Genomic DNA, 13,585 nt, shown 5'->3' on the forward strand with positions numbered 1-13,585 from the left:
TTAGGCCTAGATCTACATAACAAATAAATTATTAATGTTACATAAAGAAATGCTTTAATATTTATTATGTAATATTTGACGTAATAATTCATTTTTTTTTCGTGTTGGCCTAAATTTCCCCTGTCTAAACAGGTTTTCGCCCTTTGTCAGCTTCCTTGGTACGTTCGTCCTAATTAAATTTTAAAGGAAAAGAAACAGAAAGCTTGTTGCTCCTAATGAAAAGAATACCCATTCCAATCCATACTGTTAAAATAAATCGCTGACTTGTTAAAAAATAAACTTGGCGTGGACATTGTTTTAAAAAAAAACATAAACACGTAGACTTATTATTAAATAGACCTTCCCTTTGTAATGCAAATACTACATTTTTTACATTCTAATTTGGTTTTTCAACTGCACAAAAATACAAATAGCTTAAATGACTTAAAATTAGGCAAGTAATTCCTACTGTGATCTGTAGGCTAACCTGTTTTGTTGTTTGAACGATGTCTGTTAATTCTCATACTAGTACTTGAGCGGTACGGGTTATTAGGTGGTTCTGTGGTGTAGTGGTTATCACGTCTGCTTTACACGCAGAAGGTCGCGAGTTCGAACCTCGCCAGAACCTCCTGTTTTTTTTTCTATCTCTTATTTATGTTGCTATGAAAAGCGGGGCCAAGTAGTCGGTGTTGGTAATACTAGAATTAAGATCAGTATTCATTGGTTATTATGTTGTTTAGTTTCTCTGGATTCTGCGAAGGTCAAATGAGGATGTTGTCAATGTGGACCATAGAGCTAATAAGGTTTCAGTGAATGTGTCTATGAAAAAGGTTAGGATCCACTGATTCCAGCTAAATTTCCTTTGTTTGTACTTTTAGAGGCTAGAACATCTAAATGGACATATGTCCCCGGGCGTCGACATTAGGGGGCGCCAAAATGGGTTGGAAAAATAAATTGAAAGGTTGAGGTGGGTGCAAATCGAAAGTTTGAGGGGGGTTCAAATCGAAATCTCGAGGGGGGGTGGGTGCAAATTGAAAGTTTGAGGGGGGGGTGCAAATCAAAATCTTGAGGGGGGGGGTGCAAATCGACAAGTTTGTCCCCGGGCGCCGGGAAGGGTCGCTACGCCTCTGCATTGACCCCAACAATTAAATAAAAGATCAAGCTATAATGAAATTTGATTCTCAGGTAGCATTACCAGTGTAGGTTACTTCATGTTGTGACTCTCTGCTCAAGTGAAATTTTTAGCAAATAAATATTTCTAATAAGCCATTTTTTAAAGCCTGGCATAAAGTAATTGAGGTAAACTCTAGGTATGTTGAACATGCTTTCACTGTGCTTTGAAATTATGAAGTAGCATTCATAATTATCATTGTAAATAATTTACCCAAAAATTAAAAGACCAAACCATATGTTTAATTCACAAATATGCACAAAACAAAAGAACATTTTGTTTTATTTTTACTGTTCATGACTAAATGAATAAATAATAAACATGACAATTACAGTACATTCTTAAGGTGTATTAAATATTTTTTTCCTTAAATTTATGTCACACTTTCAAAAAGGAATAATACTATACTAAACTTGGGTTCATAAATCATTTTAACCACATAAATCAATTAAGTATAAACTATAACAATATAAAAATATTATATTTGTTAATTACAGAGTCTTCAAATAGACATTTTTTTTAGTCTATAAGCCTACCATTAAAAATAGTCATTTTAACAAATTCTTTTTAAGCTTTTCATAATTACAGAATATACAAGTACAAAATAATTTTTTTTAAAAGATGTTAAAAATGTTTTATGAACAGAAATAAATATTTGGATTTGGCTAAAAGATGTGTCACAGATTCAGCTAATAAATAACATAGTAAAAAATATTTTTAAAAGGGATTGCAACCAAACAGGTATAACAAAAATGCAGTGAATTTTCTGATTTAAAAAAAATAAAACCACAAAGGTATGAAAAAGTTAAATCAGTGTTGTTGACAGTTAAAGAAGAAAATAGTATTTATAATATAGTAGCACCCACAAAAACATAGAGCAGTTTGATTAATTGCATAAAACCGTGCATTCATCATTTTTTGTTTACAGAACAATGATGGCAGACTGCAGTTGTTTTTAGCATTTTTAACCCATGGTAATATCACATCTTTATAAAAATCCGTTGAGGATTTTTTTATTTAGAGAAACAATACAAGGGAAAGAAAATTATTGGCAAGAGGTTTCCTGATTAATAAAGCTTAGACTTTACTCATGCAATGCAGCAGTCATAATTAATATTTATTGCAAAAATACGGAAGCAATCGTACACTGAAAAACCAATTATATAGTAGATAATTTAAAGGGATCAGTTATAAGTCCTCTATGAAAAGTAGGTGCATAAAATTGCAATAAACAATTACAAAAGAACAGCTTTGCATTATTTGCATAAAAGTTAATAAAACTGTTAACTATCAGTTAGAGTGGGGTTTTGATATGTTAATGGGGATTTTTTTTTTTTTTTTTTTTTGCATCAAAAGCAGTTGAATTAGAAGTGAATTCTTGCGATAGAAATAATGCCATTTCTGTTAAGTCTGGGTATGTTTTTTTTTTGGTAAAAAGAGTTGTATTTTCATTTAAAACAACATTAGCAAATAATTTATTGTACAGAAAAGTAGTGCAGTAAACAAAAGTTGACCATTCGAAACAAACTGAGAGGAGGAAATCTTGATAAATCAATTTTTATAATCATTAATTATACATTAAAACATAGGAGATTTGGTAAATCATTTACTTTAGAAATTTAAAATGATTTTCAAAACAGTATAAGACTATGGCACAAATGTGATATGGCCAGAAAACTGGAAGATATCCAATGTGTACAAGAGCCATAAAGATATAAAAAGAAAACAATGTTTTTTTCAAGAGATATTTGTCACCAAGCCATTGTTACATTTTCTTACACAGAAGAGTTCCTTACTTGGATGTAGTTATTTATCATCCAATAACCAAATTTTTGGGTAATTTTGTTCTCGGGCTAAGGATTCAGCTGATCTAGTCTATAATTATAATACAAGTTATATTCTATCTTCCACAGATGGAAGTAGACAGTAAAAGGAATTTTGGGTTTAAAAAAAAATGTCTTAACTGCTGTTCATAAAATGTTGCAAATAAAGTTACATTTAAAACAAAACCTAAACTAAAGAATCACGAACAAGTTATACTAAAGGAATAAAGGAATGAAGATAAGATTTTTCAGGTAATGGCAAATTAAGTAATCTAAACATTAGGGGAAACATTTTGATTTCAAACTGCTGCAGTAAATTCTGGAAAATATTTGTTTCTCTGCTAATTTAGTTGTTGGATATACTATTATTAAAACATAAAAATGTTTAACAAAGGAATTAAAAAACAAAAATGTTATCGTCATCCTATTATATACTGAAATATACATCATACTGAAATATACATCATAACTTCTTTAATAAGGCATGATGTGTTTATGCAAATAGTTTCTTTTAATCTCACTCTACAAATTTAGATCTAGTAGCTATACCAGGAGAGCCAAATTTTATTTTAAAATCATAATTTCTAAAAAAATAAAAAAACCATGGGATTACGGTTGAATATTAATAACTTAAATACAGTATATATGAATCAGATCAGAAAATTATTATAGGCTAAGGTTGGCATATCATAAAAATGTATGGCTAAAAGAACTGCAATGAAGAAGAGTATCATAACAGTTGCTGGAGACTCAAGCAAAAAGACTTTCTCAGCTAAAAATCTGGATAGTCATTGACTGCCTCTGCGGTTTAAATACTCCAAGACCTGTAGAATGATAGAAATTATTTTAAATTTTGTGTGTTGCGCAAATATAATGTTCAACTTTCTAAAAAGAAAGATATGCTTAAACTGAATGTGCTTGGTATAATAATATTTTATTTTAAAAAGCTAATGCATTATTTAATTTTTTAACACCCAGGATAAATTATACAGCTTTAAAAAAAAATTACCTTTTTTAATGCTATCAACCGTTCAGACAAGCTACACATTGCAAGCATAGTAATTTGTACTCGTGGATCCAAAGGCAATACTGCCACTGACCACCACAACCATGCCGGGCCATTAGGAGCAAAAGGTGCATTTGCATCATAGTCGGGAAGTTCTCCAAAATGTTGCATAATTTTATTGCGATGTCCAGCTGGTACTTTCAAAAGCCAATTTTTTACCATAGTGTGTGTTTCTGCTTGCAATGCACTGACAGCTGAAATACAATTAAGAAATGTTTATTTAGACTGCAGAAAAAAAATTTGAAACTCAACCCAAAACATCACAACATAAAACATAAATGTAACAAATATGTATAATTAAGTTTTTTAGTTATTTAAAAACAACCAATAATTAAGCCTTTACTTTGTGAATCCTCCTCGCGAACTGGTTTGTCAAAAAGAAACTCTACTTTTGCTGTATTATAGCCATCACGCTTTCCCCTGCTTAGTACTTTAAAACGCCTGCCACCAATAGTATCAACTACGGATCTTCCATCAGGAAAATACTGTACATCCCTAATTTCTAGCATACATCCATAGTCAGAGAATTCTTTACTGTAAAATAAAAAGTTTACGATAAATAATGATTTTGTTTCAAGCATACATTTTTTAAAAATAGGAAAAAAGTTTTCAAAGAGAAATAAATTGTTCATCTAATTCATCTATACAAAATTCATTGTATTCTTACCATGAAATTGAATTCTTATATTGTTTTAGAAAAACATCTTATTACCATTTTAACTTTTATGAACTCTAATTGTTCTGAATTCTGTAGTCTTATCTGTTTACACAGAAGGATTTTAATATGTTTAAAACAATTGTTTTTTATAAGAAATTATTTTGTGTGATACATTAATCCAATTTTTAACAAATCAAGACACAAAGACAAATGCAACAGCGGTAACTAAAATGTACATGGTTGTGATTAATAACTAAAAAATTAAACAGAGAACTTGTACCAATAATAACAGAGGCATTACTTTGATACTGTTAAACAGCATTATGATTGCTATAGGTTAAGAACATTATAAATCTTTCCATTCCTTTATAAATTTTAAAAATTAAAGCAGCAACAATTTTTATTCACTCACCCAGGTTCGTTGACATGCATGCACATTCCAAACTGACGAGTGCCAGATTCCATACACTGTCGTATCATCAGCCTGTAGCGGGGCTCAAATATGTGCAAAGGGCATGGAATTGTGGGAAAACTAAGTGTGCAAACAAACACTGGGATATCAGACTGTTGACCACTTCCCATTCTAGAATAAAAGATTTTACAACAATTGTCTATTGGTTTGGTACATTTCTAACTATTTTAGGATTCAAATATGTTACTCATGTAAATCGTAAACTTACAACAACTAAGTCATTAAAAATACATATATTTCTGAATAATCTCCATTTACAAACTTCTACTAGATAAATAAATGTTAATCAATGAAAATCTTTACTTAGTAAGTTCAATCATTTCCTCATCGTTAATTCTACACCTCTCAGCATATTCAGCTTTAAAGTAGGTTTCAATAATACACTGTATAGAGTCAGTAACAGACTGTCTTCTCTCTGCCAAATACTAGAATAAAGTAGGATAAAATCATTAACTTGTGCAAACATATCACTTAGGAAGGAAAATTCATTTCAATTGATTTAAAAAAAATGTTAAGTGGATGTTTTTAAATTACTGATGTTTTAAATTTCAAATGAAAAAAGTATGTAAAATACAAACTAAAATGAAGAAGATGATTTTCTATTTAATTATTTACTCAACCCATGACTTTATGGAAGTACCTCAGCTAAATTTCCTTTGCATAGAGGGCAAGTTACTGTGTGGTCCAAACATCTATCTAAGCATTTACGACAAAATGTATGACCACATGGAGTTGTAACAGGCTCCAAGAATATTCTGTAACAGAGTCCACACTCAAGGTCTTCTACACTCTTCTGTTCAGGCTTCAATTGGCATGCATCAGAATCAAATGCTGAAGAGCTTTCCAAAGTAGATTCTGAAATATATTTATCTCCGAATAAGTTGTTGATCTTAAGAACATACAAAAAAGTGTATTCAATATATATATAATATTGGTACCAAATATTAATTATGCGCCTTACTCAAAAGTTTTTGAGGTGTGGATCGGATAGGACTAGCTGGGTGCTGAGGATGCTGAGCAGTAGTCGCGTTTCGTAATCGTTTTCTTGATGCTAATAACAATGGAGAGTGTGACCTGGGTTTGGTAATTTGTTTTATCTCTGCATGGTCCACAGAACTACAGTCTGGTAGGGAACTCCCTAAAAAAAACAAAAAAATATATACTTACTTTTTTAAACTTAAATATTAACACACCAAAATGTATATGAGTGTGTATTTTATATATATATATATATATATATATATATATATATATATATATATATATATATATATATATATATATATATAATTTACGGGGGGGGGGGGGGGGGTAAACACCATTAAATTATTATCTAACCCCATATTTTTCTTTTTACAAGGTTCATACACCAAGGCATCATGCTTAAAAAATTTTGTCAGTAGTTCTTATCATCATTAGACCTATACATAAATTCCATTTCACCAAGTGCTTAATATACAAATATTAAGGGAAGGGCTCAAAAGCCTTGTGAAAATTTTTAATTACACCTACTTACATCTGAGATTTTCTGATAAAGGTTCCTCTTCTACATTACTAATATCAGGCTGGACTTTATGGACTTCTTCTTCCTTATTAACAACACAAGGAGTAGGTTCTGTAGAAAAGTTGCTAGCAACATTTATGGTTTCTTTAACAATTTGTGCCAAGCCACACAGGGTGTTGGCAATATCAGGTAGCAAAATAGGAGAGGTGAAATTAGTCTCAATCAACTTGTGTAGCAAAGTTGGATTACTTCTTTGCTGAAGAGCTTCCGCTTTAGGGTCATCTGGCAACAGAGCAGACAGGATTTTATCTAGTGCCTGTAAAAAAAAAGAGGATTGTTTTTATTTTTACATAATGGAGCAAAAGAGCAGCTGTTCGATTTTTTTTTAAATTTGTAAGTGGAAAATATATAATATCTATATCTATCTATCTATCTATCTATCTATCTATATATATATATGTATATATATATATATATATATATATATATATATATATATATATATATATATATATATATATATATATTTCTCATCATGGAGGGACCATTCAGGACGGACCATTCGGGACACCACGTTAGCACGCTGAATCGCCCACTCCCTCACTCACTATGCTTATAGCTACCACCCCCCCACCCGTCTGGTGAGCTGTGGTAAGATGTGGTTCACGCCAAATGTTTACAATCATAGAGCTGGGTCGAATCAGTGAATGCTATTAGGGGCGGATAATTTAGTTTTTAAACTATTTGAAACTAAGGGGAGGTAGTAACATGTTCTGCTTGCTCTTTTTATAGTCGACTGTAAACTGTCATCACAGACAGCTGCTTTCACAAGGGCTGGGGGGGGGGGGGGGGGGGAAAGAGAGGAAAGGGAGGATGAGGATAATTGTCCTTCATGAGCTACTGATAGTGTTTTAATATTTTCAGTTGCAGCATTGGTAGTGTTGAATTGACAAATTATGAATTCTGAAAAGTAGAAAATAATACAACTAAATATGGTGTATGCTTACTGCGCGGGTCAGCTTGTATAAAATATATTTCTTACATGTCTTGCACTAAGAAATTTATATTTACCTTTCTTTCAGGTTGTACGCTATTACAAAAATTAGTAATGAGCTATTTTATCTATTGCTTATGGTTTAGTTTTTCATTATAATGTCTATTACACGTACAATAGTCCTGCAAGAGCTCTGTGAAATTCTAATGGGCTAGTTATAACTAAAAATGTATATTTTAAATTGAACTAGATGAAAAAAGTTAAATTAAGGATATACCATTCACATGTTACTTTTAAATGGGAAATAAAAGAAAATCTTGAATGAATATTTACCTTAGAAAGATAGTCCTTAGCAGACGCAACTTTCTGATCTAAAGCTAAACATTGTAAGAAAGCAACAGCAGCTTCTTCATAGCAAGCAAGGCCAAACAGAGCACAGCCTTTACGAAAATATCCTTTTGGCCAATCTGGGCGTATTTTTATAACTGCCTCAGCATCACGAAGAGCTTCTTCATATCTGTCAAGTGATGAATATGCATGGCTTCTGTTACTAAGCAAAAGATGATCTTGTTGGGCTAAAAAATAATCAAAAAGAAATTAAAAGTTTTAAAATAATAAACAAAAGGTATTCCCATAATTATGTATTATATTATTATTGGATAAATTTATTAAATAGGCCCCAACTGACTTATGATATAATAATTTATTATAGGCCTATTTAATTTAATTATTTAATATATGATGATATTAGGCTAATATTTTAGTAATAGTATTTTGGACTTGGTAAATTACTTAATTAGTATGGCCTAGGTATTCATAAATATATACATTGCTACTTCAACTCACCTATTGCAAGTGCCCGTGTGTAAACGTCGATTGCACTTACAAAATCTCCCTTAGAAAAATATTCATTTCCTTCTTGTTTTAACCGAGCAGCCTTTTGTTCATTCGGGAACCATTTTTCTATCAAATTAGTCAGCACCACATTTGAATTGCAACTCCGTGTTTTAAGCCTATAGTGAACAATTCCACAATTTTCACACGTTCTTGACTTATCCTTTTCAAGACACTTTCTACAAAAGGTATGTCCGCAGGGTACCGTGACAGGATCAGCTAAAAGGCCGCGACAAACTCCACAAATGAACATACAACTTTTTTTCCCTTTGTTTCCCGATATGTTGAGTAAATCTTGTTTCACTGTATCTACTAATCCAATCACTAAATGTTTCAATTTTTCTGGAGTCACTTTCCCGTATCTATAGGCAATTTTATATGATTCAAATGCTTTAGAAAAGTTACCAGCTCTTGCAAAACTATCGGCTAATCCCAAAAATAATTCTGAAGTGGGTCCATTTTCAAGAATAGTTCTTTCGTAAATTTCAGCTGCCAGACTGAAATTATTCGTACTGAATGCCTCTTTGGCCAGATCTACCATTTTAACATAGATCTGGATCTTGAATTTTTAATTTACTGTTATTTAAAAGAAGAAATAAAAGCTACAATTAACTAGGTCTAATCTAGATCTAGCTACACTTTACTAAACAATGGCACACATGTCATGTAAGTCTTAATATAACAATTTTGTTACATAAATATCACATGACTAAACTCTTGCAATTGATTGGTTAAACTTGACCGACTAGCAAGTTTGAAGGCCACGTTCAAGATCAGTTCCATGTTTTTAGATAGCTGGTCTCATAATCATTACGTAATCTGTTAAATAACATTAGCTTTTGGCTTTAGAGTTAAAGTTAAATGTTTAACGCTGAACTGAGTGGTTGATTAAACTAGAAGATGTATCCGATGAGTTGTGCTAAATGAGCTTGCTAAAATATTCTTAATTGGGACGTTTTCTTGACTTCATAAAACACGTTCCGATATCGTGCAACTATTAATATTACATAACAGAAAATATGACATCTTTGACCCACCCCACACCTGCCCAAACGTTTTAAATAATCCTTGTTCTTAAGTCTTAAGGGGGTCCTCGATGATTTATTAAACGACTTAACACTCCAAAGGAGAGGGTTGTTAGACTTTTTTTGTGCTATGTGAAGATAGGGAGGGCTTGACTCAAGCAGAATTTCTTCCAGGCATCTCGGCGGGGGAGGGCTCTGCCCCGAAAAAAAGTCTGCCCCCCCCCCCCACCGTCAAAATGGAGTTTATATAGAACAGATATATACTTTAATCAGTGTCCGCCCCCCCCCCCCCGAAATTTTAGTCTGTAAGAAACACTGGACTCAAGTAATGCTATAGGCCGTAGAGCTGTTTCAAAATATTTTTTTTTAAATTGCATAATTTGGGGCGGGGTAAGTGGAAGTTATTTTAACTTTATTTTCAAGAGGTTTCTGACTTTGACAATGTTTGGAGATAGTGAGGCAAAAAAAAAGCGCGCTTAAAATATGTAGACACGTCTCTATTTAGACTATTTTAGATTTAGCAACATTTCTCAAATCACACATCTACCTCCGTCTTCCCTCTTAAACCCTCTCCTCGCCCTAGATGTGATGTGTGACACTTATTTTTATGCTTGATCTCCCACGCAGTGGTCTAAGGGGTCGGCCGTAAATCACGTCATGCTTTGTTTGGAAGATTTTAACCTCCGTCTCCCCGTTGTATAATTAGGTCACTCTTAGGCACTGCAAGCCCCCTCCTATTTAGGTGGGTCAACAATAATGTTGCTGATAAATTTTAATTTAAAACAACACAAATTTAATCTTAAAAATGAGTAATTTTCCAAATAAAAACTGTGTCGTCACACTTTTTAACATCTTTCTGCACTTGTCACAAAAACAAAAAACAAACTCCTGCATCCCCCTCCCCCGTAATGGAACTTCATTTCCTGTCGAACTCATGACGTCAAATAGTCGTTGATGTAACTTGAGACATCAGATCACAAAAATTCAAGCTAAAGTGACCTAAAATTGAAACCCACAGCGTATTCATTTTTCCAGTTCAATTCTAATACCGGTAATTCAATAGAAAGGCTAATCAAAGTGTGATTTTAATTTTAATTTTTTTTTTGGTTGCAAATAACAAGGATGCGCGGGCGGTTGCTGCCGGAAGTTGTTTTTTTTTTCAACAGACGTGGCTTGAGACGACCTATAGATATCTACCGATCAGAGTTTTTCCAAGGCATCGCCCCCCCCCCCTCCGAACGAAATGGAATTTATATAGAAAACATATACTTTTACCAGTGTCCACTCTTCCACCACCCCCCCCTCAACCCCCAAAAATACCCTCCCCTCCCCGGTGAAAAAAAAGTTTGGAAGAAACACTGATAATGATGTGAAAGGGAAAGGGGACGCCTGCCGGGCGGCAATTTATTAATAAAACTGTTAAAAGCAGCTATAATTAAAGTGGCACATCTTTTCACTTCAATAATTTTTGTCACATTATACACACGAGTACAATTAATATCTTTTGGATACACAACAAGATAGAAAGAGTTCCTGTTGTCCTGTTCGTGAATTTCGACTTTAACTTGAAATGAAGACCAGTGGCGTAGCGAGATCGGGTGTCACCCGGTGCGGCACTTAATGGTGTCACCCCCAGAGGCGTAGCGACCCTTCCCGGGAACAAACTTTCAATTTTCGATTTGCACCCACCCCTCAAACTTTTGATTTGCACCACGCCCCTCAAACTTTCGATTTGCACCTCTTAAAATACTATTTAATACTCGAATAAATCACTTAATTAAGTAGAATTATCATTTTTCTCTATATATTTTGCTATTTTTTGCCTTGGTGTCATTCCCCCCCCCCCAATGGTGTCACCCGGTGCGGTCTGCACCCCGCCCCCCCCCCTCGCTACGCCACTGATGTAGACGCTTCAGAGATGAGTAACTTTCAGGCATCTCTTGGGGGGGGGGGGGGCACGATATTTAGAATGGAGGGCGCGTGCTAAAGGACGTTTGGACAACGTTTTGAAGTAGGGCAGAGGTCAGCAACTTTTTTAGACGGAAGAGCCAAAAGTTACAATTTACAACATTTCCTAGATTTTTTTCAAAAGAGCCACTAACATTTTTATTTCAATATTTGGTATTTGATTAGGATTAGGTAAAAAAAATATTTTTTATTTAAAATTAATTGCTTTAAATATGAAATAATATGTATTTATATTAAAACATACACATGTTTCGACAGAATAATAAAATAAGTAATCAAATAATAAAACCGTAGGACTTTCCCAATCCACTTTAGACGCTGTTAACTTTTTTCTCTTTACTGACATCACCCAGTGTTTCTTCCAGACTTTTTTCTCCGGGGGGGGGGGGGGGGCAATTGAAATTTTCGGGGGGGGGGGGGGGGTAGACTTTCTCCGGGGGGGGGGCGGACACTGTTAAAAGTATATATTTTCTATATAAATTATATAAATTTCATTTCGTTCGGGGGGGGGGGGGGGGGGACGCCTGCCCCGGGCGGCAATTTATTAATAAAACTCTGTTAAAAGCAGCTATAATAAAGTGGCATATCTTTTCACTTCAATAATTTATGTCACATTATACATACGAGTACAATTAATATCTTTTGAATACACAACAAGATAGAAAGAGTTCCTGTTGTCCTGTTCGTGAATTTCGACGTTGACTTGAAATGAAGACCATATAATTATAATGTAAAAGTGTGACGTCGCAACATCTGAACCCCCCCCCCCCCCCCTCATCACAAAATTTCGGACCCCCCCCCCCCCCCCCATCCCTCTACAAGTGTGACGTCATTTATGGATGACCCCTAAATGTGTACGGAGTGTATCAGTGTATAATTACTTCTCACTTTGATCTGTTAATATTTCATCGGCGAATATAAATATATTCTACAAATTACAATTTAGAAAATAGTTTTTAAATTTTATTTTTCGACGCAACACGACTATGAAACCAATATATAGATCTAGATAAATGTGTGTAAAATCAGCGTAGCCTACGTCCCTTGCCCAGAGTTTTATTTTTTAAAATTTTTAATATTAAAATAAACCATAAGAATAAGAAACAAAATTAACAAAGATTAACCAAGAACGAGATGGGGTTGAAAAGATACAGGACCAAATTTAAAATATGGTTAAAAAAGAGAGTAAGACGTAAGCAGTTGTCGAAACAGAACTAAAAGATCAAAAGCCATGGATCAGGTTATGCAGTTTGTTGAGCCAGCAAAGACATTTGCAAAAGACTCAACCAGACTAGTTAAGAAATGCACTAAGCCAGATAGAAAAAGAGTTGCAATGGCCACAGCTATTGGTTTTGCTATTATGGGATTTATTGGATTTTTTGTCAAGCTGATCCACATCAATAACATTATTGTGGGCTCCTAAATAATTCAATCTGTTGGTTCGGCTGGTTCGTATGTTCATGGCTGTAAGGGTCTATTTATTTCATAAATTATTTCTTTCATTCATCATTTTAGAACTGCACATTAAAAGTTTTCTAACTAAAAAAAAAAAAAAAGCTTCTTACAAGTTACATCCTGAGTGTTGTCAATGTGTCGGGATGAACCGACAAAGACATTAGCGCCGGAATAAACAGGCATTAGCCGAGCTTAGACCAGACTAGAAATTGTTACATCTCTAAACAAAATTGAAAAAGAAAAGAGACATGAACTATGAAGAACAACGTCCCAATCCTCCACGAATAATAAAGTGGTTATTCAGTAGCAAATTAGAGAAGTATCCATTGTAAGCATTTTTGAGTACCATTTATGGGTTAATTTACAAGTAGACTAGTGATAGAACAGGCCTTACATATGGTTTGTGCAATTTAAGTTTGAAGGCCTCTATGAATAAAATTGCAATGCAAATTTTGAAATTATCTATGAATAACTGCGCACTATGCTGTTAATATAATTTTAGAGCTTACATAAAAAAATAATGTACAGATCAAGAAATATGCAATGGCAAATAGGTGAAAGCGGTAATCCACATTT

At 33.5% G+C, this 13,585-nt stretch overlaps 1 protein-coding gene and 1 non-coding gene across 2 annotated transcripts; one reads left to right on the forward strand and one right to left on the reverse strand.

Annotated features, from left to right (window-relative positions):
• The first annotated feature begins 534 nt into the window (after positions 1–534).
• Positions 535–607, forward strand: Trnav-uac (transfer RNA valine (anticodon UAC)). Its single transcript has one exon. It is a non-coding gene; the product is annotated as a tRNA-Val (tRNA).
• Positions 608–1,376: 769 nt separating this feature from the next.
• LOC131931465 (LON peptidase N-terminal domain and RING finger protein 3) lies at positions 1,377–9,238 on the reverse strand. Its single transcript, XM_059288308.1, has 10 exons — positions 8,514–9,238; positions 8,001–8,242; positions 6,686–6,989; positions 6,131–6,307; positions 5,810–6,024; positions 5,473–5,594; positions 5,110–5,280; positions 4,383–4,573; positions 3,983–4,233; positions 1,377–3,797 (listed from the first exon to the last, which is right to left on the reverse strand). Exons 1-10 carry the CDS (start codon positions 9,100–9,102, stop codon positions 3,762–3,764), a joined length of 2,298 nt encoding a protein of 765 aa, XP_059144291.1. The 5' UTR covers positions 9,103–9,238; the 3' UTR covers positions 1,377–3,761.
• Between the last annotated feature and the right edge of the window lie 4,347 nt (positions 9,239–13,585).

This window comes from Physella acuta, unplaced genomic scaffold (assembly GCF_028476545.2).
Source record: "Physella acuta isolate Inbredline_101_S28 unplaced genomic scaffold, ASM2847654v3 ptg000010l, whole genome shotgun sequence".
Classification (NCBI taxonomy): domain Eukaryota; kingdom Metazoa; phylum Mollusca; class Gastropoda; family Physidae; genus Physella; species Physella acuta.